This window comes from Gymnogyps californianus, chromosome 13 (assembly GCF_018139145.2).
Source record: "Gymnogyps californianus isolate 813 chromosome 13, ASM1813914v2, whole genome shotgun sequence".
Lineage (NCBI taxonomy): Eukaryota > Metazoa > Chordata > Aves > Accipitriformes > Cathartidae > Gymnogyps > Gymnogyps californianus.
Window position 1 is genome coordinate 9,364,127 of NC_059483.1, and position 26,855 is coordinate 9,390,981.

General features: G+C 39.9%; 1 protein-coding gene across 2 annotated transcripts in view; it reads right to left on the reverse strand.

The window, feature by feature from the left end:
- PTPRG (protein tyrosine phosphatase receptor type G) overlaps positions 1-26,855 on the reverse strand; it is a 422,925-nt gene that overhangs the window by 130,940 nt on the left and 265,130 nt on the right. For both annotated transcript variants that reach the window (XM_050904924.1, XM_050904923.1), the window contains exon 5: positions 16,386-16,481. In XM_050904924.1, coding sequence (XP_050760881.1) covers positions 16,386-16,481 — 96 coding nt within the window. The remainder of the gene's footprint in view (positions 1-16,385; positions 16,482-26,855) is intronic.

A 26,855-nucleotide genomic window follows, 5' to 3' on the forward strand; every position in this document is an offset into this window, starting at 1 on the left:
GCTCAAAGACACAAAGAGAGACTTTACAAGGGGCTGTTGTCCCTCCCCTAAAGCAGACAACAGGCGAGTGACGGGAGCCTGCGTGAGGGCTGGGGGTCCCTCCACTTTGACCCAGCTCTCATGGCATCCAGCTCTAGGTCTGCTTTGTGATGTTTGAGAAAATGACAAAGTGATGCATCAACAAAGCACACCAGAGTAAAATGCAAAAAGCATTACTGTGGTTAGGGAACTAATTTGTTTTTTAGTCTAATGGTTATAATCAACAGAATTCCTGAGTATCAATCTTCCTGAACCACAGAGGGGGTGAGATTATAGACTGACAACTGTAATTTTTCCATATTAGACATCTAAGTGTCATTTTCAGGAGTCTGGTAATGAAAACTCCACAAGATATTTTTCTATCAATTTAAAGATTTTTACGGCATGGCTACAAAAGTGATTATTTTTTTTTTTAAGATAGGATATTTTTAAATCACAGAGGAGTAAATTACTGTGTTTAAGATGCTGACGTTAGACATTATAAATATACCTAAACTGACTCCACTTTTGAACATCAAGGGTGAGAGGAAGGAAAGGGAGGCAAAAGAATACACAAATACATGCTGATCAAGTTCTTAGGGCAAGTTATTAAAATAAAAACACTAAAATATAAGGGGACAATTATGAGAATTAAGGCTAACAAATTGGTATGTAATTTAATGAAGCAAGTTAATAATGGCATCCCACTTGGGATTAATGGTAATACAATAATCAGTTAAGAAGCATTGGGAAAGCAAAAAAGCTGCAAGTCAAAAACATTTACAGTGCTGTAAACTGAAAGATAGTGATCCTGACATTCAAATGAACGTTAAACTAGAAGAGCGCAGAGATCTGTTCCCCATGCAATGCACACAACCAGCTTTCATTAATGGTTACGACAGACAGCTCAAGATATCGAGGAGAGATCCCATAAAATATACAGAGTATTTTTCAAATTTGTAGCATTGCACAACTTTGGAGTCCAAGTCCTCTCAACAGCAAAAAAGTTTACAGTTCTTTCCTAGCATCAATAATTGTGATGTTTCCATTAAATAAATCGGAGCAATGGACCATAATTTATCACATAAAGCAAAAGTCACTCGATAACCCATCACCATTGTTAGCCACCCTTCTTGCTACTGCATCCAAACCAGAGAAGTGACACCACAAGTTATGAGTTATGATCTCAGACTTTGCAGTTAAGAAAGCATTTACAGTGCATTTGGGGAAAAAAAAAAACCCATCTAATTTTTACCTTCAATTAGAGTTTTTTCAGACACTTTGGAAGTTGCATTTCTCTAGCTATATCTGAGATTAAAAAAAAATAAAAGTCAAAGACTCTCTGTGCATTCTGGTATTTCGCTCTGCACTGTAAAAAGAACTGCATGACACTGCTTTCTGTACAGCCCATATTCTTTAAAACTCAACCTAACAAAAAGGCTTTAATTGAAAGTATTGCATTTTGGAGGTCATCTCACATAAAATCTGGCTTCCTGCTCTTCTGCCTTATTGGAAAATACCATGAACAAGTTCACAGAGCTGAAGAGAAGAAGAGAAAGGAAGATGATTGCTTGGGCACTGAAGAAGATAAGTGCGCATAAGGTAGATTATCTTTCTACACTGCACAGTCAGCCTGTGGATAGAAAAGTTTCAACACAGCAGGTTGCAGCCATCATGATCTAGAGACTGCAAATGCCTCTTGGCAGAACACAGGCAAGCAGAAGCAGAACGATGTGTTTGCTTCCAAGAACGATCTGTTTCAGCCACCCTGTCAGTCTGTCTGCCTCCAAATTCAGCCTCCCTTTCGCTCACGCATTTGTACCTTGTTCCTCCAAGCACACTTGCTCAGATGTTCAGGCTGCTGTGTGAACACCTCTGCTGTTAGCAGTCCTAGATTTAGCCACGTGGGCTCCTTCTCATGGACAAGCCATGACAAATGTACAGCCATGTGAATGAGAAAACCCAAACCCACGGTACCCTGCAAATCAAGAGAAACTTTGCTTGTGTTTGTATGGGATTTGAAATGAGGGATTACCAGGAGCCCAGGCTTTGCACAGCAACCCCAGCAGCAAAGGTGTGTATCGGTGCTGTTGTCAATGGACAGAAAATTTGGAGTACTGAAGATTACTCAATGCCAGAAAAAAAAAACCCACATAAAAAAAAAAAAAGCCACAGGTAAAAGGGCCAGTGTTTCTTCAATGCAATTCAGCTCACTAACAAAGTTCTCGTTCCTTGAGTCTAGCAGCACCGGGCTCACAGCCCTGACCTCTGTGCTCCATAAAACGCTCATGGCTTTTGCTCGGTGAAGTCCCAGGGCTCACCCCAGCGGTCTGCCGCTTCCTTACCTGCTTCTCTGCCCTGCTTCAAGCAATGATCTTCAAGAAAGGGATGCAGCTCTGCCCATCTCACAACAGCATCTCACTCCACAGCTAAAAACCTTTGGAATTTTCTCTATTAAACTCAAGACTTCATCAGGAATTGTTTGCTTAGTACTCTCGAGAATCAGCCTGCCCATTTATGTACTAAATTAAAGGATGAAGAACCTTATTACAGAAACCTATATTTTTCAAAAAATCTCTGCTGTAAACAGCAATTTTACTGTTAAACAACATCTGAAACATGACAAATCCGGACAAAGGTATGGATCAGAATAAAGTTAAAGCCTTATCGTTAAGCACTTGAAACTCAATAATCACCAAAATTGAAACTAGATATATGTATATATTTTTACTCACAGAGCTATTCTCCATTTGTTCTCCCCTTTCTTTCTTCTTTTACATAAAATATTCAAAAATATTCATATTTCCCAAAGAAATTTTCAACAGAAGTTGAAATAAAAATCTGAATTTTGGGCTTAGTTTAAAAAATTCTTTTTGTTTTCTTTAATGGAAAGGTAGAATATATTTTTTAGAAACAGACACTTTCCATGAATTTTTGTCTTCTACCCAAACTCAACTTCCAGTCAAAAGGGCTTCAGTGCAAGTTTTCTGATCAGCATAAATACTTATTGTTAGGCACCCAACCTTGCATCTTTTGGCTAAAGAGACCACCTTTGGAGGCCGTTCAGTGCCATTCACATACTGAACTCAACCTAAATCTAACAGACTCTAAGAAGCTCTCATGATTTTATATTTAAATTCTCCATGACTCAAGATCACTTTTGTCTTTTGACAATTTTATCTCCATTTATTTACTGGTAAATCAGGAGAATCTTTTTCTGCTCCAGAGATGCTTCATATTACTATACATCATTACATGTATTGTACAAGTTGTTTCTCAGAAAAAGGTACTCTCAGTACTGTATTTACCGTATCTACCTAATCTGATTTGCTCATCCTTTATGTGTTGGAGTAGCTACTTTGTATCTCTATTATTCTTCAACTATTTAAAGGCTCTAGTACTGCTTTTATTAGTAACAACTAATAGTTTTAAATAGCTGCGACAATTTCAAAATGCTAGGGAACTGGACTTCAGTGAGTAAGAACACATTTCAAATTGTTTTGCTTGTCTTCTGTTGCATGGAGAGTTACTAGTAAACACGCATACACTTTGACAAATATAAATTATACTTTCCAAAGGCTTTGAATAAGTAGCTTTAGCCTGCACACATTTTCATGTTATGAAGATAATAAAAAAACCCTGTACTAATTACTAAATAATACTGCTAATCAATAATAATAGTTTTATTATTCATAAGCTACTATTAATAAAACACCATGGGTTCTAATGTAACCCTTAAAAGAATTAATACTGTAATTTAATTTTAAGGTCTTTACATGTATCTGAAGTCTATTAAAATAAATGAAAAGCCTCTCAATGACTCTGGATGATGCCCTGCATGTTAATGATGCTACATGTTATTTGAACTACTGCAAATCACCTTTAAGATATTGCCTAAACACTGAAGCACTGATTATGCTTCATGTAGGTGGATATAACGTTGCAGGAAAAGTGCACATCTCCCTCTCCATTCTCATTTTCAAAATCAAGCTAGTTTTGCTCAGACTTTCAAAAAGCATTGTAGTAATGGAGAGGTGGAATTAGGGAATTGCCAGGAATCGAGTTGGGGACATGGGAACCTGGTCTCCTACCAGGTATGGTTTTCTCAATAGCTACTGCATTTAAAGCACTTATTCACTGAACTTATTTGGTTATGATGGAAAACACATGAACCAGTTAATGAAAAGGAAGAAGGGGGAAAAAAGGCTTCTAGGGAAGTTAAAAGCTGATTTCTGTTAGTTGAGAAATGTACATTAAAAAAAGCGTATTTGTGCCAAATATTCAATGGCTTTGATGGTGTTCCACTGATTTGTTCTGTGTTTAGCTCATTTAGGTCCCTGTGAAAAGTGAGCTATTGATCGCCTTCACGAAGCGCACCAAGAACTACTACCAAAAACTCTTACAAAAAGCAAGGCCACAATTACTATTTGTTTTACTGAAGAACAAATCTCTGCATACGTGAGTTAGTAAATATAAAGACATTTACACACAAATAACACACATATAGATCTAAAAGTGCTACACAGTATTTTTTTCAACAACTTTAAAAAAATGTTAGTATTGGAAAAGAGAATTAAGAATGGCGTCTTAGAAAAAGAGCTGTAGAACCCTTGATTTTTATCTCACATACTTTTGAAAATACCATTAGTTGCGTATTTGCTGCCAAGTACCTAATTACCTTTAAAAATCTAGCCCTGCACTGCTAAAGCTCTTGAGTGATCGAGGTATCAACATCACTCATCATTATGAAGATAATTTTAATGATGAAAGCATTGCTAAAAGTTATTTTAAAATTCATTTTTACTTTAACTTCTTCAGAGATGATTTGTCTGAGTACCTGAGATACAGTAACTAATCACTGATGGTTTTCTTTGCAAATAATAAAATAGATTTATATGCCCTCCCTGTAGGAACAAGAATTCCATCACCTCCTCCTGAATTTCTGAGCTATCGAATATTTGATGAGTGCTTAGGGAATCAGTATTGTGTCTTTTCACAGCAGTAATCAAGGAATGAAGTATTCTCTGCTGTAATGAATCTACCGCAGGCCCAAAAGATGAATATTTCAAATGCAAAAGCAATATGTTTGTTTTGAACACATTTAAGTTTGGCTTTAATAAAGCAAGTAGTGAAGTGTGCAATGAATTATATTGTTAGATGGTTAAAACAGAGCCATGCAATATGTCTGAATGCATTTAATCCAAGTAACTACTCATTTTAAATGCGACTTGTAAATATGCATTACAAGTGTATATACGAATGGATGACTCAGGAACCAGTGAGAGATCTGGGCCTTCCCTTCCGCTCCTGGCTTGCTTCAAAACCGGCTCAGCCTGACAATTAACCAAGGCCCAGAGCCAGAATATCATTAAGGACAAGTTGAGCCTTACGCAGGCTGAAATTAAGCATGTGCACCAACTATTCAAGTTAGGATCATTTAAATCAAGACTGAAGTGCCCTGCTGGACTGGGACCTGCTTGCGTCTCAGCAGATCGGTGGGTCTCAAGGCGCAGCCACTGACAACTTCTAAGAGGTCCACAAAACAGCGAACCCCTGCAGACGGGTCCCGTCACTGCAGTGTTACCGTTTCTGCAAATCCAGAAGCCTTTACTGCAGACCAAGAGGATACTGTTGGCAGAAGGTACTGGATATGTGAAGTTAAACATCTTCCACTAGTAGTAGTTTCACTTTGAGAAACACCAAGTAACCCCAGTACTGACAGGAATGGTCATATTGTTTTCTCCTGAAAAACCTGTCAGGAGGCAAAGAGAAATCATTGGCATTATCTCATTTATCTCCAGAAGATTTGGATTTTTGCTAAAATAGCAAGTGAGTTCTCTTTAATGACAAAAAAACAAGATCTTTTTGACTCGCATTGCTGTTTAATACTCTTATTCCCTCTCCCTCTTGAAACATACTGACTTTTTTCCACAGACATTCCCACTTTAAGAAAAAAGCCATTTTTCCCACTGATTCCCCCACCCTCAATGGGCTTTAATAACCATTATAGCTGACACCAGCAGGGTGGAGTTCCCTTCTCCCCTTTTTAGCTTGTTCCAGCTGAATAGCTTTTAAAATAATTTGCACTAAAAAGATCAGAGGTTCCTAAGTCACTTTGCTCCTCTATTACACTCACTGTGTTGGAGATATGCGAGAAACAAAAACAAAGGATGCTATTTAGTTAACGAGGCGTGACCTTGAGAAGAGAAACAAGATGACACCATAAGTCAGTGGGTAAAGACATACCAAGATAAGCACAGGGGCAATCAAAGAGCTACTTGAACTGCGAGTGAACTATCCTAATTAACATACTAGAAAACCCACCCTTGAGTAGGGAGAGCCCCCTACCAACAGAAGCCCCTTCCTCACAGAACATGCGCAGTAAAAAAGGAGGACACTGCGACTTTAAGTGGAGATGAGACTTGCGAGAACCAATAGGAATGAGAGTAACTAAGAAAAACTGTAAAAATACTGATAACTGTTGCTTGAAAGGTATAAAATGCTTTACCGTGTGTCAACCAGGTGTGCTAGCTTTGTGGAGTTACCACCTAGCACCCATCTCTGCGCAGACATGAAATAAACAAATATCTCGGCTCTGTGTGTTAATCGGCTTTTTTGCACACCGGGTGAAAGAATCCTGATTTTTGGGACAACATTTTGGCGACCCAGATGGGACGGCCATAAGGCCTTGCCCGGATCGTCTTGTCGTCCCCGACAGCGGACCGGACCGGACTGAGCTCCAGCGCGCACCGACCTATTGATCGGGGACTCCTCCGGATTCCCTCCGAAGCCGGGGCGACAAGCGACTCAAAGGTGCAACGCCAACCAGAGATATTTGTATCAGGGTGAAAGGGGAATGAATCCTTGGATTGGTGAGTATAAAATTTAATTACAAATTCAATGACTCCCATGGAAGGTTAAAGGGTAAAGTCGCACGTAGACGCTTGGCAAAGGGTGCCGTAATTGACCAGGGGGGTCAGAGCCGAGTGCGCATCAAGTCGCCAGGGGGGCGCATAAAGTCGCACGTAGACGTTCGGCAAGGGTTGCCTTAATTGACCAGGGGGGTCAGAACTGAGTGCGCATACTGACCAAGGGGGGTCAGAGCGGTACTGACCAAGGGGGGTCAGAGAGGAAATTACTGACCAAAGCGGTCAGAGTGGTAATTACTGACCAAAGGGGTCAGAAGGGTAATTACCGACCAAGGGAGTCAAAGCCGGCAAATAGGTAAATTCGGTTAAAATGGGAGCAAGCCAATCCGTGATTCCTCCCTGTAGCCCTTTGGGGTGTATTTTGAAAAACTGGAATAAGTTTGGGGGAAATCTAATGACTAAAGATAAAATGAAAAGATATTGTAATCAATGGTGGCCAAATTATAAATTGGGTTATGATGAAGTCTGGCCAGAAAATGGATCGGTAAACTATAATGCTATATTACAATTGATGTCGTTTTGCCGTTGGATGGGGAAATGCGACGACGTACCTTATGTTGATGCCTTTATGACTTTGTATAGAAAATCTGATATGCGGGAAAAATGTAAGCTAAAGACTGACCTAGTGATGTATACAGCTTCTGAGAAAAAGGAGAGTGCTTGTTGCATAGGCTGTGATGATAGAAAGACTGCAGGGGGAGAAGAGCAGAAAGATGTGCAACTGTTAGTCCCGACAGCCCCACCACTATACAAAAGCAGTGCTGGACAATTGCCAATCGATCCTAATTTACAATCGGGCAATGATAACTTTAGCCTCATTTCCAGCCGGACTAGAGGGCACGCTGAACCAGTTGTACAGGCTCCCCTGAGACAAGCAGTGGGACCGGAAAGACTGCTGGTTTTTATACATGTTCCGTTCACTACCTCTGAGCTGTTAAATTGGAAACAATCTGTTGGATCCTATAAGGGAAACCCTGACGGAGTACATCAACTATTAGAAACTATAATGTTAACACATAATCCCAACTGGGGAGATATACAGGCTTTGATAAATACGTGCTTTACAGCAGAGGAAAAGAGAATGGTGATTGAAAGGGCCAGGGAAGAAGGGGGAAGGAGAAACAGGCAAGAAGATTCTGAGGAGTTTCTGCCTACTAAAAGGGACCCAGAATGGGATCCTAACAGGGGGGGAATGAGGGCTCAACTGAAGCAGTATCAGCAGCTGATACTATATGGGGTTCAGCATGGAGTGCCTAAACCGAAGAATGTGTCTAAGCTTTATGAGGTAAGGCAGGGTCTGGAGGAAAATCCATCTGCCTTTTACGAAAGGCTATGTGAGGTAGCTAGAAAATGGACAGACTTGAATCCAGACAATGAGGCAAATCAGAGGATGTTCAATATATGTTGTTTATTGGGTAGTCGACTCAGGATATAAGGAGAAAGTTGCAGAAAGTTGATGGAGCTGGGGGAATGTCAATCTCACAATTGATAGAGTATAAGGTTTATGACAATGGAGATGAGAGGGAAAGAAAAGAAAAACAGAACAAAATAAAGTTGCACGCATCTTTGCTGGCAGCGGCAATAAATGGAAATGATGTTGAAGGGAAGGGTAGAGGAAAAAGTAAAGGAAGAGGAGGATGCGGTGGAATAATGCAGGGAAGAGGTCCGCAAAACTGAACCCCTTTAGGGCTAAATCAGTGTGCGGTCTGTGAACAGGAGGGACACCGGAAGAATGAATGCCTGAAACGAGAGGGGCCAAAGGAACGGGATCATGCAGAAAATGCTAATCTTGTTAGAAGATTCAGACAATGAATGAAGGGGACCGGGGGAGAACATTAAAATCTTCCCAGCTGATCCCCTGGTTCCAGTTAAGCTGGGGAACGAGACCATAGATTTTTTTAATTGACAGTGGGGCTACTCATTCAGTAGTCACCACTTGTAAAGGACTTCTAAGTAAAGTAACTATACCTATTGTTGGGGCAAAGGGAAAAAGAATGTTAAGGCCATTTTTACAACCAATGGAATGCACAACTGGGGGAGCTAAATTAATTCATGAGTTTCTATACATGCCAGAATGCCCCCTACCTTTATTGGGGCGAGATTTATTATGCAAACTAAATGCACAAGTAACCTTTTCTAAGAATGCTGTACAGCTCCATATCCCACCTGAAACCGCCTGGAGAGCTCAGATCTGCTTGCTGACAGATGAAACATTGGAAGAAATTGAAGAGAATATTCCAGATGCTGTATTAAATGCAGTAATTCCCCTGGTATGGGCTTCAAAAAAAAAAAAAAAAAAAAAAAAAAAAAACCCCAGGTAAAGCAAAAAATGTGAGTCCGATTAAAGTAGAACTAAAAGAGGGGGCAAAACCAGTAACGGTGCATCAATATCCTATTAGGCTGGAAGCTCGCAAGGGCCTCGAAGCCCTGATAAATACCTTTATTCAATATGGACTGCTCAGAGGATGTCAATCTGAATACAATACACCGATTTTACCGGTGAGAAAGCCTCACTCCCAGGATTACCAATTAGTGCAGGACTTGAGGGCTATAAGTTGGATAACCAAAGACATACATCCTACAGTGTCTAACCCTTATACTTTGCTAGCATCTGTACCCGAAAACAATGCCTATTTTACAGTGTTGGACCTAAAAGATGCCGCCTTCTGCATTCCAGTGGATGAACAGAGTCAAACACTCTTCGCTTTTGAATGGGAGAATCCGACTACTGGAAGGAAAGGACAACTGTGTTGGACCGTTCTTCCCCAGGGATTTAAAAATAGTCCCACTTTGTTTGGTGAAGTACTGGCTAAAGAATTAGAACAATGGCGAACTAATAATGATAATGTTACTCTCTTACAGTATGTGGACAATATCTTAATTGGAGCAGATACAGAACAGACTTGTACAGAAGCCACAGTAAGCCTGCTAAACTTTCTGGGAATAGCCAGATTCTGCTGGATATGGATCCCCAATTTCGGACTTACAACCAAGCCCTTATACGCAGACACAAAGGGCCTTGTGGGGAGTTGTTAGAAGGGACTCCAGAGTGTCGGAGTAGTTTTGATGAAATTAAAAAAAACGATGGAAGCTCTCCTCAAGAAACTACATGAAGAAACTCACATGGGAGCCAATGCTATGATAAGCAGTGTTAAGAGATACGCTGTAGGGCCAAAAATGCAGACAAATGCAGATATAATAGCAAAGAGATGAAACTTGTGTAAATGATCCCAAAATACAAAGAAAGCCGCCAGCAGGTGACGTAAAAAGAGGAATAACCCCTAGGGAATACTGGCAAATAGATTTCTCTGAATTACCAAAATGTGGACAACATAAGTATCTACTTGTTCTAGTGGATATGTTTTCCGGACGGCCTGAGACTTTCCCTTGTCGCAACAATGGGGCTAGGGAAGTAATTAGGATATTACTAAAGGAAATAACCCCCCAGATAGCTAGAGTTGGACCATATGTCGTTAAAAGGGTTGGACAACAACGACTTTTGTTTAATCCATCATGGTCCCTCAAACGGGTAGAACTATCAATGCAGATTAATATCTCTGCAGTTAAACCAGCCTGTTCACCATTCGTAAGTGCGTCCTATACAGGATGGTTAGCATGGTTACATGGGCAGTCTCTTACCCTTCCAAATCGAGTAAAAAGAAATGTAACTGATATCCTAGGGACAGGATTGGGAGTCTTAAACAGCATAGATATGAAATACTTGCAAACAAACTCAGTACAGCCACACATGATCTAAAAAAACTAGAACATCCATTGCAATCCTCCCTGTCAGCTTTAGGAACTCATCAATGGCTGTTGTCTGATATATTGCCTCAATGGGAAAGGGTTAATGAAAAGGACCACCAATTAATCATAGATGTACTTGGTATAGCCCAAAATAATATTTCTCTAGCTCTTAGTTGTATCCAGGCTCAATTGTGGGTGCAATATACAATAGCAGCAATTGTAAGAGAAGGTGAAGATGGCACCTTACCTACTGAAATTCGGAAAATAATCTGGGAAAAGGCAACTGCATTTGAAAGAGAATTCCAGTCATGGTGGTATCTGGTCAATTTCACTCACAATCCTATCGATAACAAAGCCACGGCCTTTGTTGTAACCATACAGAATGCATCGGTAAAAACCATCTACCCGATTGTTGCGTTAGGCTTAAATCACAATGGGACGGTACTTTATCCACTAGAGCATAGAGTATGGGCACAACGAGACAATAACAAATGGCAGACTGTTGAAGTTGATGCATGTATGGTACGGGAACAACAGGGATTTATTTGCGAAAGTAATACCATCAAAGCTCAAGACATTTGTCTTGACACTGAGCAAAATATTTGTCACTTCGAGATACATCCAAAAGAAATCCCTGGAACTGTACTCATATACATTGGGAAAGGATGTGTGTGTTTAAGAACTCTGTGTAATTTTATAGTTGTAGATAATATTACTGTCGGGATAAATAATCACTCAAATACTTGCATTTGTAACTTTACTAACATTATAGGATGTGATTTCAACTATTCAGCTCCGGTTACGACTTATCAGCTAATACAATCCAATTATACTTTAGTTAAGGATCTATTGCTTACTCCCATTGGGATGGATCTCACACTGGTGAAAAAATTTTTACAACATAATGATCTACGCCAGTTGCTGGAACGTGCCCGAGAAGAGGGACAAAGGACTTTAATCACCATTCACCATGACACGGAAGAGATACATCGTGTTTTGGACCGGGTGAAGAAAGATGGAGAACATAGGTGGTGGGAAGCCTTCCTTGGATGGTCACCCAAGACAACAGGCATTCTTAATCTCATGCTACACCCTGTTGTGATCTTGTTATTGCTAACATGTTTATGTTTACTGCTTATAATCATACTGTATTTTAAGGTTTGGCACATGATGAAGCAAATTGCTCTAATGCAATCACCCAGGGTATGCACGCTCATGACAGAGGGAGATAAATCCCTCAAACTTGAAAACTTCCCTATAAAGGACAGGAAAAAATTCCAGCAAGATATATGTCAATGGGAAGGAACCTATGAGCAGTTTTGGAAAATTTTGAAATCTCCCAAAGACTGAAGTTTTAGAATGAAAATATCTAAGTGAGACTTATTTTAAATAAGAACTATTTATCTAAGTCTCAAAGGGGGGAATTGTTGGAGATATGCGAGAAACAAAAACAAAGGATGCTATTTAGTTAACGAGGCGTGACCTTGAGAAGAGAAACAAGATGACACCATAAGTCAGTGGGTAAAGACATACCAAGATAAGCACAGGGGCAATCAAAGAGCTACTTGAACTGCGAGTGAACTATCCTAATTAACATACTAGAAAACCCACCCTTGAGTAGGGAGAGCCCCCTACCAACAGAAGCCCCTTCCTCACAGAACATGCGCAGTAAAAAAGGAGGACACTGCGACTTTAAGTGGAGATGAGACTTGCGAGAACCAATAGGAATGAGAGTAACTAAGAAAAACTGTAAAAATACTGATAACTGTTGCTTGAAAGGTATAAAATGCTTTACCGTGTGTCAACCAGGTGTGCTAGCTTTGTGGAGTTACCACCTAGCACCCATCTCTGCGCAGACATGAAATAAACAAATATCTCGGCTCTGTGTGTTAATCGGCTTTTTTGCACACCGGGTGAAAGAATCCTGATTTTTGGGACAACAACTGGGCCTCAGTGAGGATGAGAGAGGATCTTGAAGGAAACACCATGGCATCGTGCAAGGTTTTGTTTGTTTGCTGCTTGGTTTTTGCACAGTGAGGCACCTCATTCTGCCCCAAATACACAGCTACAGAACAAGTCCGCAGGATTTTTCAGCAGACCTAGATCATCTGTTGCTTTGTTATTTGCTGTGCTCCCCTGTACGTACAATAGTCCCCAGCATGATGCTTGAAGTGATGCTACGGTCAGAAAAGGGACCAAGTATTATGGGACCCTTTTCCTCAACACACCTGTTTCCTGCACAACTTGTACTCTGATGCAAAACAGCTTTCAGAGCCCAGTTAGAGATTTCAGGCCAGCTCATCTCATTTGCAAATTGAGAATACCTGCTAGAGAGTCCCCACAGTGCTATTTTATGTGAGACCCTCTGAGTGTCTATCCACAATGAAATACAGAGATGAGCAATTATAGCAGTTTGTATATGCAAGAATTGTTTCCTGATTTTAACTAGTATTTTTTTATTATTATTTGTCAGGTCAACTGACCTGCACCATGCAAACAGAAATAGAATTTATCAACAGAGTTTACAATGAAAGCAATGAGAAAAGCATAGATTTAATTAGCAATTACAACAAAGTTCCAAGTGCTTCAATTATCCAAGTTCAGAACCAATGTACTTTACCTGGAAATTGCCCCTGAAACAGTGAATTCAATAAGGACAATTCTTACATAGTCCAAGTTAAATCATTTAAAAAGGAGGAAAGAGGGTTCTTAATTATTTAATGTTTCACCAATAATTATATAGTTCAGTATAACGTTCACTCACTGGAGAACCTGATTTTCCAAAGAACATTTGTGAGCATCAGTCAAACAAAAAACACCTGCCAGACTATAAACTCAGTCAGTGCAGTACACATTCATTCCAACACAGCATTAACGCATTAGCAAAAATCCATGGCTTGACTTAATGGCAAATCTATCCAATAATTTCTGTGTTAAAATATTTACACAGAAAAGCATGCACAATTCAGTTTTCTAATGTATTTGTAAAAACCAGTATGACCTCTATTGCTACAATTTTTTAAAGCTGTGTTCTCATTTATCTAAATGAGTTAGAGTAGGACTACAGCTCTGGAAAATAGCAAACTATGAAATTAGTATTTGAATAGTCAAAGCTGCCAATCAAAATGTGGCCATGGACATCTTAGGGACCTTTCATTCAAAAGTGACTAAGAATCAGTTTTAAAGACAGCTTTTAAATTAGTTGCATGAAATACTAGCCGTGGTAAGCTTATCTGCATGGTGCCCTGGGGAGCAAGGCTAAAGGAACATCAAGTATTTCTGAACGAAACTGCCTGTAAAGGTTTTTCCAAGTCGTAGTTCACTAGCTCCAGCACACGATACACAGCTGAGGGAACTAAAACAGCACCTTGGTCAAACACAGTATGGATCTGCAAAGGATTATCACCATCAATTAATAACCCTATGTACAAAAACTCAAGCTCTATGGGACAAACTCTGGAAAACCCTCATGATGGCCAAAATAGCAGTTGCCACACTGAAGTCCTTAGAGTTTACTTACACGGGCCAGAATATAGCACATGCCCTTCCAGAATGGGGACTTTGGGCTCTACAAATCTTCTTCAGCAGCTTTCTGTCTTGGAGCAAAGCTACCCAGAAGGAAGACCTGATACACTCAGAAGTTTAATGGCAAGCCACTGATTTATCATTTTAACCCAAAGGCAAGGAAAAAAATACCAAAAAAAGAAAAACATTTCCTTGCAGCCGCAAAATACGTTGTTCCTGGCTCACTTTGCCGAAGAATTACCTTACTCGCACTCTCTGAAGAGATCAGAGACTGTTTATCAGTAACAGCTTCAGATTTCATGGCTCCTGGAGCAGAGGAGCCCAGCTGCACCATCATCCAGACTTTACAGCCTAATGTCCTGTGGCCTGCAGGGCTAGAAATGATGAAAAGTATAGATTTCTGCTTCCCTGAGGGGACTGCAACACTCGATTGTGGTCTTAAAGAGCCTGAGGTCTCTTACAATCAAAGATGGCTTTTTTAACAGCATTACAGACTATTTTAGGTTATTTTTAGTGAGTTTAATGGCTCCCTTGGAGTCATGCAAAGTGGGACTTCCAGTAAGTGCAGCACCTGGCTTTGCAGGTGGGGAATACAAAACACCATCCCACTACAATTTCAAGGTCCTCTAAAAAGAGGGTTTATGGAATAAATGTCACATACAGACTAGGAAATGGTGCGACATGGGGCAATGCTTCACATGGCTTATGTGAAGCACATTAGGGTAATTTAGCAATTAAATTCCAGACAGACGATGCCACAACATGTATTGCACACCATGGCATAACACATGCTCCTTCTGACACGGCACACGCACATAGTATGCAGCTCTTCACTGTGGTATAAATCAAGTAACAGTGCCTTTGGTTGTTCTGTTTCTTAACTTCTGTCTTGTAAGGCCAAATTCAATTTGCCCAATGCTTCCCACAGCACATCAAGATTAAGAAGTCTGGGGAATCATCCTGCTATGCCACTGTAAATTATCGCAGCTCCACCAACTTTACCCTAACGTGAAATGCCACAGAAGTGCTCAGAATTCAACAGTGATGAATTTAACATGCCTACTTCCACTAGCCTGATGTCAGCAGAGTTACAGCAATTTATGCAATACAAGGATCTGTCCTTTTCTCCTTATCAAAGCATTTGATCAAAATCAGTGACATGGAAAAAGACAACCTTCCTTAATTTGAGCAGAAGAGTCAGGCTTGTCACTCTAACATCATTAGAAAAAGGGAGGTATTTACATATGGGTACTTGCGTATTCTTTTTTATCTGGCTTCACAAAGATAATAGTAATACCATTTTCTTTCACAGTAAAAACTAGTGTGAAACCTCAGAGAGGACCAGCATTTTCCCTTGCTCTTCCCTCCCTTCCCTCCTTTCTTCTCTTTTGAAAAAGCAACACCTTGAGATATTTCAAATCTTCATTAGCCACTGTCTGTCTGTGACAGCCTGGTAGTATGGAGTTGCTCCAACTCCCTCCGTTCAATTCACCCTCGAGTCAGAACAGAAAAACTCAGTTTCTGATGCAGCATGACAAAAAGCCCACATTGCTGAACACCGCTGCCACGTGGTTTGACCTGCCAGCCATCGCAAGCAGCATTCTCTACCCCACGCTGCAGTTCTCGAGCGTGTCGAACCAACAAATGAGCTAACCGAGCAGTCACGCTCTTGAGGATGCATTTTCAAAAAAGGGATGCATAAATTCACTCATTTGGAAACCTGGTCTGTTCAAGAACTTGTTACTATGACAATTTAGAAGAAGCTGCTACAGACAAGATTGATGAAACTTATTGATTAATTTTCTCTCAAGCTATGTTTGAATTTTAAGTTTTCTCTAAACAAACCAGTTCATGTTGGCTTGTTAGTATTCCAGGGACTGCAGCAATGTGCTTCAGCAGTGAAGGAAGTTCCATGATAAATGTGTTCTCCAATCTGCATCTGTAAAGTAGCTATAAAATCAGAACAATTCATGCAAAATTTTTCATTACCTTTTTAAATATACTTATTTACATTTTAAATCACACATAGACAATATGAAATATCTTTCACTTAGACAGGTGGGAACAAGAAAACAGATGCATCCATTAAGCTTGAAACAATTCAATGAATTAAATAGTACTTGGTGAATGCTTTGGTTTATGGATATAGCCCTTGTTTAAACTTACTTGAAAAAACACGGCCATGGCTCCTATTACCCTGTTTTCTAGAACTGCTGTTCCAAAACTGTCAAAGTCATCAGGATTGTAGAAGTAAATCTGCATCTGTAAAAATTAAAAACAACAACAAAATCACATTAGCATTGATTCATACAGCTTTCAAATGAGGTAATGCATACATGTCGTACATATACCCAGTGTTATGAACCTGAGATAAAGGAATTCTGCTGAACAATATTGTTTAACCAGCATCTTGATTAATAGCATGACTGCCCTACTGGGACAGTAACCAGGGAACAGAGTCAATGCAGTGCATTTTAATACCAAACCCAAGGATAAATAGTATGGTCGGTCTGTTTAGATGGTAAACTTTGTGCTTTCTGCCAGGATCTCTTCATTTCTTTGCTCATTGCAGGCTCATCTCCTGCTCTGTTAAATGTGCTAAACATATCCATCTCAAAAACCATAGAGAATTTTTGAAAAGGATTTCAACGTTTAGAGTTATTCCTTTACTCCTAAAGCAATTTGTAAGATAAAAGTCTGTCTCTGTAGCAATGCATTTTTATGAGCCTCTGATATTCAGGACTATCAGTTAGGGTCAGACTTCTCCCTGACTTCAGTTAAATTTCATGACTTTTATTTCCAAAGCGTTAGTACTCGGCAAAAAGTATGAGACAAAACCAGATATTTTGATGTCATTTTAGGATGAATAATAAATATTAATAATTAGGCAAACGCCAAGTGAAAGCAGGTGAGAACAATGATTACCCCAAAACAGCAAATGTCTGAGTTACACAAATATAGGAAGACCGAGAAATAGCTTCCTTCATACACTCTGCTGTGGAACAATTCCACTTCACTACAAACACATGCCATGAATAAGGGCAACTCACAGAGGCCCGTGGGTGCTACTGCTCTTAATTTCCTGCATGGTTCTTGTTCCATTTACTGCATTAGCTGAGCTCCCACTTCTGCCAGCCATCCTAACACACTGCTGCTTCTCCAGTAGTTGTTCAACCTCTCCATTCCCAAAGAAGCCCCTAGTGTTAGTCCATCTGTATCAGCCGTGATTTGCTCCAAAGGATCTGGTTTACATCCAAAACATGCAACGCTCCCTTCTCAACATTACACCATGCAGGTGTGTACATTTTCACAGAATAAATTCAGTATTGGTAACATTTGTTGTACGTGTGCTCTACATATTACAAATTAAAAACATGCGCCTGATGGTAACAGCCAAGCACAAGAACTGGACTTCGCAGCGGTTGCTCTTGGGGCCATTCCGGGATCCTCCCAGATGGATTTCACAATCCAAACCAGCGCTGGCGGGTCCGTGGGGGCAACACGACTGCAGGATGGCTGGCCAATACGTATGCTCACGTGTGCACATTAACTCCAGCAAAAAAATCTGTTCCTGGCTATGAAACAGGAACGGACCCATCAGGCTTCTCTGCCGCTGGCCTCTTGCCTGAACCTGCGCATTCACTCCTGCTCCTCTGCTGCCCATCACCTGTTACCTGACCTGTTCAGGCTTTTCACAGCATTACTAGGTGATAAGACATAGCCACACAGTACACAGTTAAATGGAGATGTAAGGTCTAGCTGAGACTGTCCATGCCTCCCGACATACTGCTGGTCTGTCTGCTCCCTCCTGCAAGTCTGCCTGCAGGCAAATGCTCTGCTGGCACCAATAACTTGTTTGGGGCTGTTTGGGTTTTTCCAAGATTGTGCTGCATGACAAATCCTACTGTACTCACAAATGTGTTTTTCCCATATTCTGAAATTTTGTATATTGCCAGATGAAATGATACCCTTTTATCTTGCTCAGATATGTTCCTACTCATATTTACTGATTCCCAGGCTTCTGACTGTATATATTGGCTGTAAAGTATAATACTGGCAAAGTACCTATACATCTAATAAAACATCACCATATAGAGAAAAGGCCAAGATGAAGATCAGTCTCTTCAGAGGTAGAGGTACTTTTTTCAGCAGGAGGATAAAATAAGACCACACTCCAAATGGCTCACAAAAAAATGAAAAAATTGTCTGGCACTCACTCTAGCTTCATAAAATTTGAAAGCAATTTTCTTCCCCTATTTTGGCCTTCCTATTCCCAGTGTATTCACAGCACATACAGAGATGCTGGCAATATCTCACAAAGTTGGTGGTGCCTCCAGGTTCTGACAACTCGTGCTTTGAACAAATGTAGACCGAGGTGCAGCCATTCATTGATGCAGAAATTAGAAACAGTTCGTTTCAGGTAGAATTGCTTAAACTTCAATTTAGCCAGCACAGACAAAAGCTCACAAAACACTCACAAATTACATTTTACTCCCCTTTAAAATAAAGTCTAAAATTAGGTATACCTTATATAAAACATTTCGCTATATAGTCCTCATAGGAGTTTATGAAGAAAAGTATCACTGAGTGAGTTCAGCATATGCCAAAATCATTTTGGATCAATTTTGCTCACGGCATTTTAAGGAAATTAATTTTTACAATACACTTTTGGATAGCAGTGCAAAGGGCTTTGGTAAAAAAGCGCTTAATTCAGATCCCTCGTCTCAGCAGTGCAATTTCACAGACTAATCAAGAACCACACTCTGCCTTGATTACCATACACATTGAAACATTTTACCACCGCTCCCTGGTGTTTTTCCAGAGAGCGTGGTTCCTCTCTCTGCATCCATCAAGTCAAGGGGAACTGTCTTGTATGAAAAATTATCATCATCTGTCATACAGTAGCTTCCTTATGTGTTCATACAGCTAAAAGGAACATTTTAGGAGTAGAATCTCCCAGGAACTGCTATTATATAATTTACACACGCATACACTGCAAAAACAATGTTAAGAAGATGGTAAAGTTACATCCTCAAAGCTGCACGGTTCAGGCTGCTCATAAAACCACACCTGGACACCGCTGAGCATTAGTATTATGTCAATTTTCTAATTATGTGATCACATATTGTTCTCTTCCATAATACAGTCTCATCTGTTTTCCCCAATTTACAATAAAATGTAAATGTATCTAATGTATTTTTGTTCTTTTACACATAATATACATAATATTGAATGCATTTATCAGTAGATATTTAATTTAATATTTTCTATGGATGGCATAATGTTCTTTATGTACAAAGCGGGAATAAGACAGTTAACCATAAAATTAATTTCACCGCATACTTAAGTGGCCTAAACACGCTAGAAAATTTTCATTATTACTCCTTATTATATAATTAGTATATACAATATATGGTGTATTTTGCATATAAATGACTTCTACTCTCTCTGCCTGGTACATACAAAGCAGTAGCACAGAATGCAACAAAGGGGCATTTAAGCTAAAGAAAATTTGGATCTTATTATAATATATTATTTGTGAAACGCAGAATGGAGCATCATCCAAGCTTGCACATCCAATCTGAATTGTGGCACTGCCTGACTTCAGCACCATAAACCATCATTTTCTTGTACATTTTTGCATGTGATTTCACAATAGCTTCTATTTTCCAAAATTAAAAAAAAACCCCACATGTATTTTTAAAGGCTCTGAAGCCCTTAGCAATGGGAAAGCCTGAAATACCCTTTGTAGTTTCTATAGCGTGACACTAACTGTCTGCAGTCAGAATGCTCTGTTCCACACATCCCTGTTGATAGTGCTCCAAATAGCCTTCCCGGTGGCATAGGTCCCGGAGGGCATGAGAGTCCTGTTCTCTATGGCACAATATACTAGATTTATAAGCCTTTCGCATCTAGCCCCATTACAACAAGGCTGGGAAAGGCTTACACGGACTTCCTTAGTCTCAGACGTGCAACACAGCAGTATGGTTGCATGTACCTTGTAAAGATCTATTATAAAAAACATGTAGTGTCCAAGCAACTTGAAATTTTCAGTATTTTGATAAGGCTAAGCTGAAACAAACCATCCCTAGTGACACAAAGGCACTTTTCTTGCAGGAAGACTCTCTCCATCCTAAAATGCTACCAACAACTACTGCAGCTTCAGAGCTTTACCAAGGCAAGGAGAGGGCAAGAGTTTGCTTTTAATGGAAAAACTTTATGCTTTGACACTCTTCACACTCTAAAAGAGTAGAATTGTTTTCATTCAAACTTGAGAGAGATTTGCTGTACAACACAGATTAAGCCTGAAAAAATCTCACTGAAGGGGAAAAACTTTAGAATGTTACAAGTGCCTTAAAACAGAGGATTAGAGAGAAAACCCTCACTCTGCCATAACCCAGGAGATAATTGCCAGTCACCCTATAAAACCATGTCATGTTTTCTAGTCTCTTCTGTCTAGGAAGATCCAAGTGCCCAACCATTACAGTTTCCAAGCTCTCCAGGCCTTTTTCCAGCTGACAACGCTTACACAAATGAATACACCCCATACAATCAACACCTGAGTAATTCCCCAGCCTGGAGCATCTTTGCCTCCATGCTCCTACCAGCTACAACACCCCTCCACCATGCCCTGGGGCAGGCAATCCCCTCCTCCCTGAGGTCAATCTACTCTTTGCAGAAACACCTTTCTTCAACCGCGTTCTTCCAGCCTCTACAGAAATCTGGTGTTCCCCAGACGTGGCAAAATGTCAGGCCCTGCTCTGTGCTTAAGAGATTTTGACTCAAAACTGGGCTGCCATCACGCTGATCTTGTAAAGACAGGCTGTCCAAAATGTGCATGTGTATTACTGAGAAATACTGCCCACCAGAGATCAGTTCTGATTTTATTAAGTAGAATTGCCTCTGAATAACTAAACTCTCTTTATGAAATGTCACTGGCTTGCAAAAACTGAGCCTGCTTCAAATGAATGACTTCTCCCTGCCACCCATCCACAAATAAAAGGCTCTGGCTCTCTGCTCAGATGCTCCTCCTCTGCTTGGCAAGACAGACATCCAGACAGAAATCATCATTCCTGTGCATGACATCTTTTTGCTCTTATTACCCCACTACAAAGGCAGAAAGTTTACATCCAATAGAGACTATCATGGCTTAACTCATTCAGCACTTACGAGAGAAAAGCCACAATGAGCATTTGATAGATCCCAGAAGATGTGAGCGAGTTCAAAGCAATTCTAAGAGACTGGAAACCGAGCAAGTACATTTTCCATAGACAGATGCCAAGTATTTTAAAAATAAATAATTGAGACTTTTAAATTGGGCTGCTATCACCCTGTGCAACCTCCTACAGCAGATTTCTCTTTAGATTAAAAAATGAACAAAGGCTCATTGTGCTGTCACAGATGTGGAGTACAGAATATTCAATAGTATCAGGAATTCTGGTGGAAGGGAAAAGATCATCGGAATTAGCTTTCCGCTCATTTCCTTCCAGCAATCCAAGGACTACCATGCAATTTAAAGCTAAAAAAAAAAAAAAAAAAAAAGTTTTTATAGGCCAGCCAATTTTTTGATGAATCAGGCAGCAAGACGCAGAGGCAACAGCTATGTGGTTTATTATGTACTGCTTTAGAGACTGAGAGTATTTTCAGAAGAGCAAAACACACAGGCATCGCAGGTAGATTGCAAATCTTTGCAGAGTGGCGAAACAAAAATTTTGAAATGTTTGCTTTAAACGGTGGAGTTAATCACTGAATATACTAATTCTTAATTAGTACCTTTGCTGCCTATATTGTAAGAATAAATTGTTCTCAGCCACTTTTACAACTGGATTTAAAATCTCTTGCACAAAAACAAATTCTGTGCTAAGATTATGAATCATACATGATTTTTCTTAATTGAAAGCTCATATGTAACTTATTTCTGCTTTAAATATGTGCACAGATTTCTAGTGAACTGGATGATGTGATCCATTTGGCTGGAATAAAAATTTTCTACAGACATAATGTAATCTTCACTGCAACACTGAAAATTCAGAATAACTGTCCTGCAGCCTGTGTGTTTACTGGAGTGTGACATGTACACTGGGGCAATAAAGTCTGATGTTTGACTTCTCACTATATTGTCTTTAAAAAAAACCCATGAAACTTATCATTTATAACATATTCAAAATCTGCTTAGAAAAGGCAGGGGGGAAGAGCGAATCGTGATGTTTTCCAGTTCTCCTGCTAGAGCTTGATGTAATAACATAGAGTATACTGCATTCTTTTTAAAAGATAAAGTTGAACAGGAGAAGATAATGGCATGTTTTTCCTGCCTAGTCTATTATTCATCAGTGAATTTTTAACTATAGTTATGCAGGTACAGAGATGTATTTTGAATGTCATAACTTAGTATTTTACAGTGTCTATAAGCGTGCTGGGTAAATTGCAAAACAAAGAGTCAGACAGGGTCTTTGCCCTAACATAATTGCAACTTGATAATGAATACAATGGTAGGCTGAAAAAAATGAAAGGAGTTGAAACAACAGGAAGAGCAAAGATCATACAAGTGAAATAACAGAATTCAACTCAATTTAGAATTCGCATGCCTTAGAAGTATGGTAAATTTCCCTTTAATCTTTTTTAATAGCAAGCATTAATTATTACTTTGGTGTCTACAAACAACGCAGTAGGTATTTCTATGTTACAAGTCAAGACTAAACGATTTCATAGTTATTTTCAACCTGAAAGTTGGTAGTTGTTGCATGTTCTGCCCCTAACTCTGAACAGCATTTAAACCTGTGAGTGGTCCAGTAACAGCTCAGTAGGAATAGTGAGCGAGGCAACACGATGCTCGTAGGATTGCCCTGGGCTTCAATGCGTTGGTGGATCACGGCCATATCACTCAGTATCTCGAGTGTCAAGTCCTGAATATGAGAGAGAAGTATCTTGGCAAGCCAGAAACTTCCCTGATTGCTACCACCAGAAATAAATACCCCTTAGGCCCGCTCCCACCCCGAACAAGAAAATCCATCTCATGTATATACACTGAGTCATTACACAATGAAGGCATATTTGATGCTAAAAAGCTGTATGTTGCATTCATTTGTATTTCCATAATATGAAAATAACGGTTTCAGTGTTTATGCTTTCCATAACATGAAACTTTTTTGCAATTGCTTTGTACTCCAAGTAACAGCCATATGATTCACCATGAAATGAAGTCTGGAAAATCGTTTTGGATAAATGGAACTATAAATTCAATAGAATTTCCATGACAACATAGATTGCAACACTCCACCACAAGTAAAATGTTATAAATCATTCAAAACCAACAAAAAATCAGCAGTAAGTCTTCTCTTTCACAACACACAAGACCCCTGAATTATAGAGCTGTGGTTATTACCTCCCCATGCAGTGCCTCTCATTTCTGATCCTCTTCCTTGTTACAAGTGTTATTTCATATCTGACCTGCTTCCAAACACAGGAAATTATACTACTAACACTTTAATACTAAGATGTAAACAAGAATTGAAGCATAATGAGCAGGAGGCTTGTTTGAACCTTTCCTCCTTTTCTCATCTTCTAAAAATGTTTAAATATCCTCATCCTGTGGTAATTATACCTGTGTATCCAGATACACCACAGCATCTTGTTAGACTCACAAATTTAGGAGGCTCTTTTTCTGGAAACGTGGGTGGTAAGTGTACAATAGGGTGCTCAGTCAGCTCATAAAAAGGATGTGAACCACTTGTCCAATGGATGGAAGAGATCCAAGGAGAGGAGGAGGTAAAAATAAAAAAAAGATAAAAGATTACACCACACAGTATTGCTCATTCGTACCCCTCCATCAGAGGGTTCCTGGCATATGGTATTTCACTTAAAGTCCAAGGATCTGGAATGAAGTGATTCCAGGAGGATCTTCACTACAATTTAAAAATCACTGTGGCTGTTGCCTTCATGCCTGTGAGAAAAACCTTGAAAATGCAAAGCTCTTTCCCTCCTGAAAAGATTAAGAAGCCCATAAAACCAAATGAGAGACAAATAGCTCAGTATTCTCATTTTTGGGTAGGAGTATTTCTTACAAATCAGGTCTTTTGGTAACTTGAGAAGAAGCAGCAACCTACTAGTCCTTGGATTGCAAAGGTTCATCTTCCCGTACTACTAGAGTGTTTCTGCTATCTTGCATAAATCACTGCCCATTTCTGGGCCTCATTTCCTCATGTGTAAACTATGGTCATTGCCCATCCCTCCTTTAACTGGATGTTTTATGAAGAAAAATATGAAAGACTGGAAATAAATGGGAAGAATGACAAGCAATTGAAAAACATGTGAAATAAACTACCATTTGGAGTGGTGTTGGAGAAAAAAAATTTTGGAGTTGCTGTTCATTTGCTTGATATTGTAATAAGGAAGAGTCACGTAAGTACCTCATGGAGACAGTACATTGCCTCTTAATACTGGTACCAACTTCTAAACAGCTCATATCTGACACAGAGCTGATGTCGCAGGAGTTCAGTGCAGACACTTATTGCAAGGTGCTGCATCCACACACCCAAGGGCATCTTCCCAGGCTCCTGGAGGTCAGCTGGGGTCTTTCACTGGTCTTTAGCTCTGCTACCAGACTCTGACTCTGCCAGAGACTTTTTGGTTTATTTATCGAGTAGTTCTGAGTCTCACCCACAGTGGCTTTGTCGAATCGTGGCACATTCCAAACAAGATAGCAAGTGCATGCATGCGGGAACACACAACACTGAGACTCCCATTTCAGCGAGAGATAAACTTTGCTTTCTAAAACTGTCCAAAAGGAAAAATTAGAAGCAATACTTAGCTGCTGGCGGGGGTGAAAAACTGAAACAGGCAATTTAGGAAGTGGCTGAGTACCAAATGCCACAGCAACTAAAAACAAGCTGGATGGACTGACTGTATGAACAGAATAGCTCTGAACTCAACCCAAAAGTGACTGTTTCATCCGTTTCCCATGGTCTTCCTACAAGAAGAACCAAACTACTGAAGAAAGAGTTTTAAACTTCAAAATACCCAAACTGTCCATACTTCAGCTCATCTTTCAAGAATCCATTTACTTTCTTAATCATCAAGAAGAGCTGCCAGAATGGAGAGAACTGCTGGGATTTCCTAGCAAAAACACTCCAGTGCTCTTCAGAGAAAAGAAAGGAGTTGCACTTTAAAAACTAACCCTACAAATGCACACTTTTCCTAGCATGTGTGATTAATACAATTTCATATACCATTCACTTTAAAGATGCACTAGCACAAGTATTCATTCCTCTGAGAGCTCACATCTTAGCACAAATTATTCTTTTTGTACTGGGGAATTCAGAACTTCCTGTGTGGTTTATTTGGGTTTTTTGTGTTTTTGTTTTTGTTTTTTTTTAAACAGGAGAATGCGAGCTCTTCCATGAGGTTTAATGATCTTCAAAATGCCTCAGAACAAATTTTGAGATATTTATAGTTTTGTTGCATCTCTGGATTCAAAGCCATGCAGCAGATGGGGCACATTTTCAGAAGCATTTTGCTGGGCGAAAGGCCATTCCTGTCTCTGAGGGGATGCGAAATCCTCCGGGCTGTACACTTGCAGAGTTATTTTTATTTATGAACTGTGAAGTATATGGGCAATTACAGCAGAACCGGCCCATGAGAAGAGCTTACTTGGAGGGCTTCATAACAGAGGGTAAAAAATAATACAGGCTTTCCCATATTTTGCAGAATACATATCTATCTAAGGCAGCATCGTAATCCCAAAGATCAAGCAAGCAGGGTGCTCAGCATCAGAGGTCTCAGTAGCTACTTGCAGATTACTGGAGGAAGGTGGGATAGCCCTGCACTGCAGGGACAGCACTAGTTCTGCCACACACTTCCCGTTTGAACACAAGAGGGATTTTTCCAGTGCAACTGCTTAATGGGGGTGTTTTACTTCAAGTTTCTCAAAAGGGCTTAATATGCAAGAAGCGAGTACACTATATCCTTTCTAAAGCTCAGGATCTCTTGAAAATACCTCAAATTGAAATCCTTCCCCACCATGGGGTGCCTACCCAAATTCCCCAGTTTGACTCTTTGAGGCCCTTTGTCCCGAGGCCCTTTGTCCCCAATTTCCAGCAAGGAAAACCTTAAATGTAACATCTCTGTACTCTGTCTCTAATTTTCTAGCTTTCTTTACCCTTATCCTCTGACTGTTTTACAGGAGTAGAAAGTGAAGTCTGCACACATATGAAGTGCGGTGTTAAGAAATTAGTAAACTTCTTGTCTTAGCGACTTTATGTACAGACACACACAGAGAGCAGCTGAATACACCACCTTAATGGCACCTGCTTGTTAAGGGTATGATTCTATATTAACACTAGCAAATCAAAAAGAACTGGACTTCAGCACAGCAAGAAGCAAAATATTCAAGTAAGCAGCAAAATCGATGGAAAGGTTAAAGTGCTAGAAATTGTGTAGCCTTTTAAAGTTAAAACCTTGTCCACTGTCACATCTGCAAACCCATTTGCAAACCCATTCTGTAATGGTCTTTTGCTAAATGTCAAAGTTATTCTTCCATGCCTATGAAACAGAAACACAAATCTAACTCTCACCCCCTCCCACGCTCACACGCTGGTACCTGTCTGCAGATGCCGTGTCGAGACTCCCCTGGTGCACCTG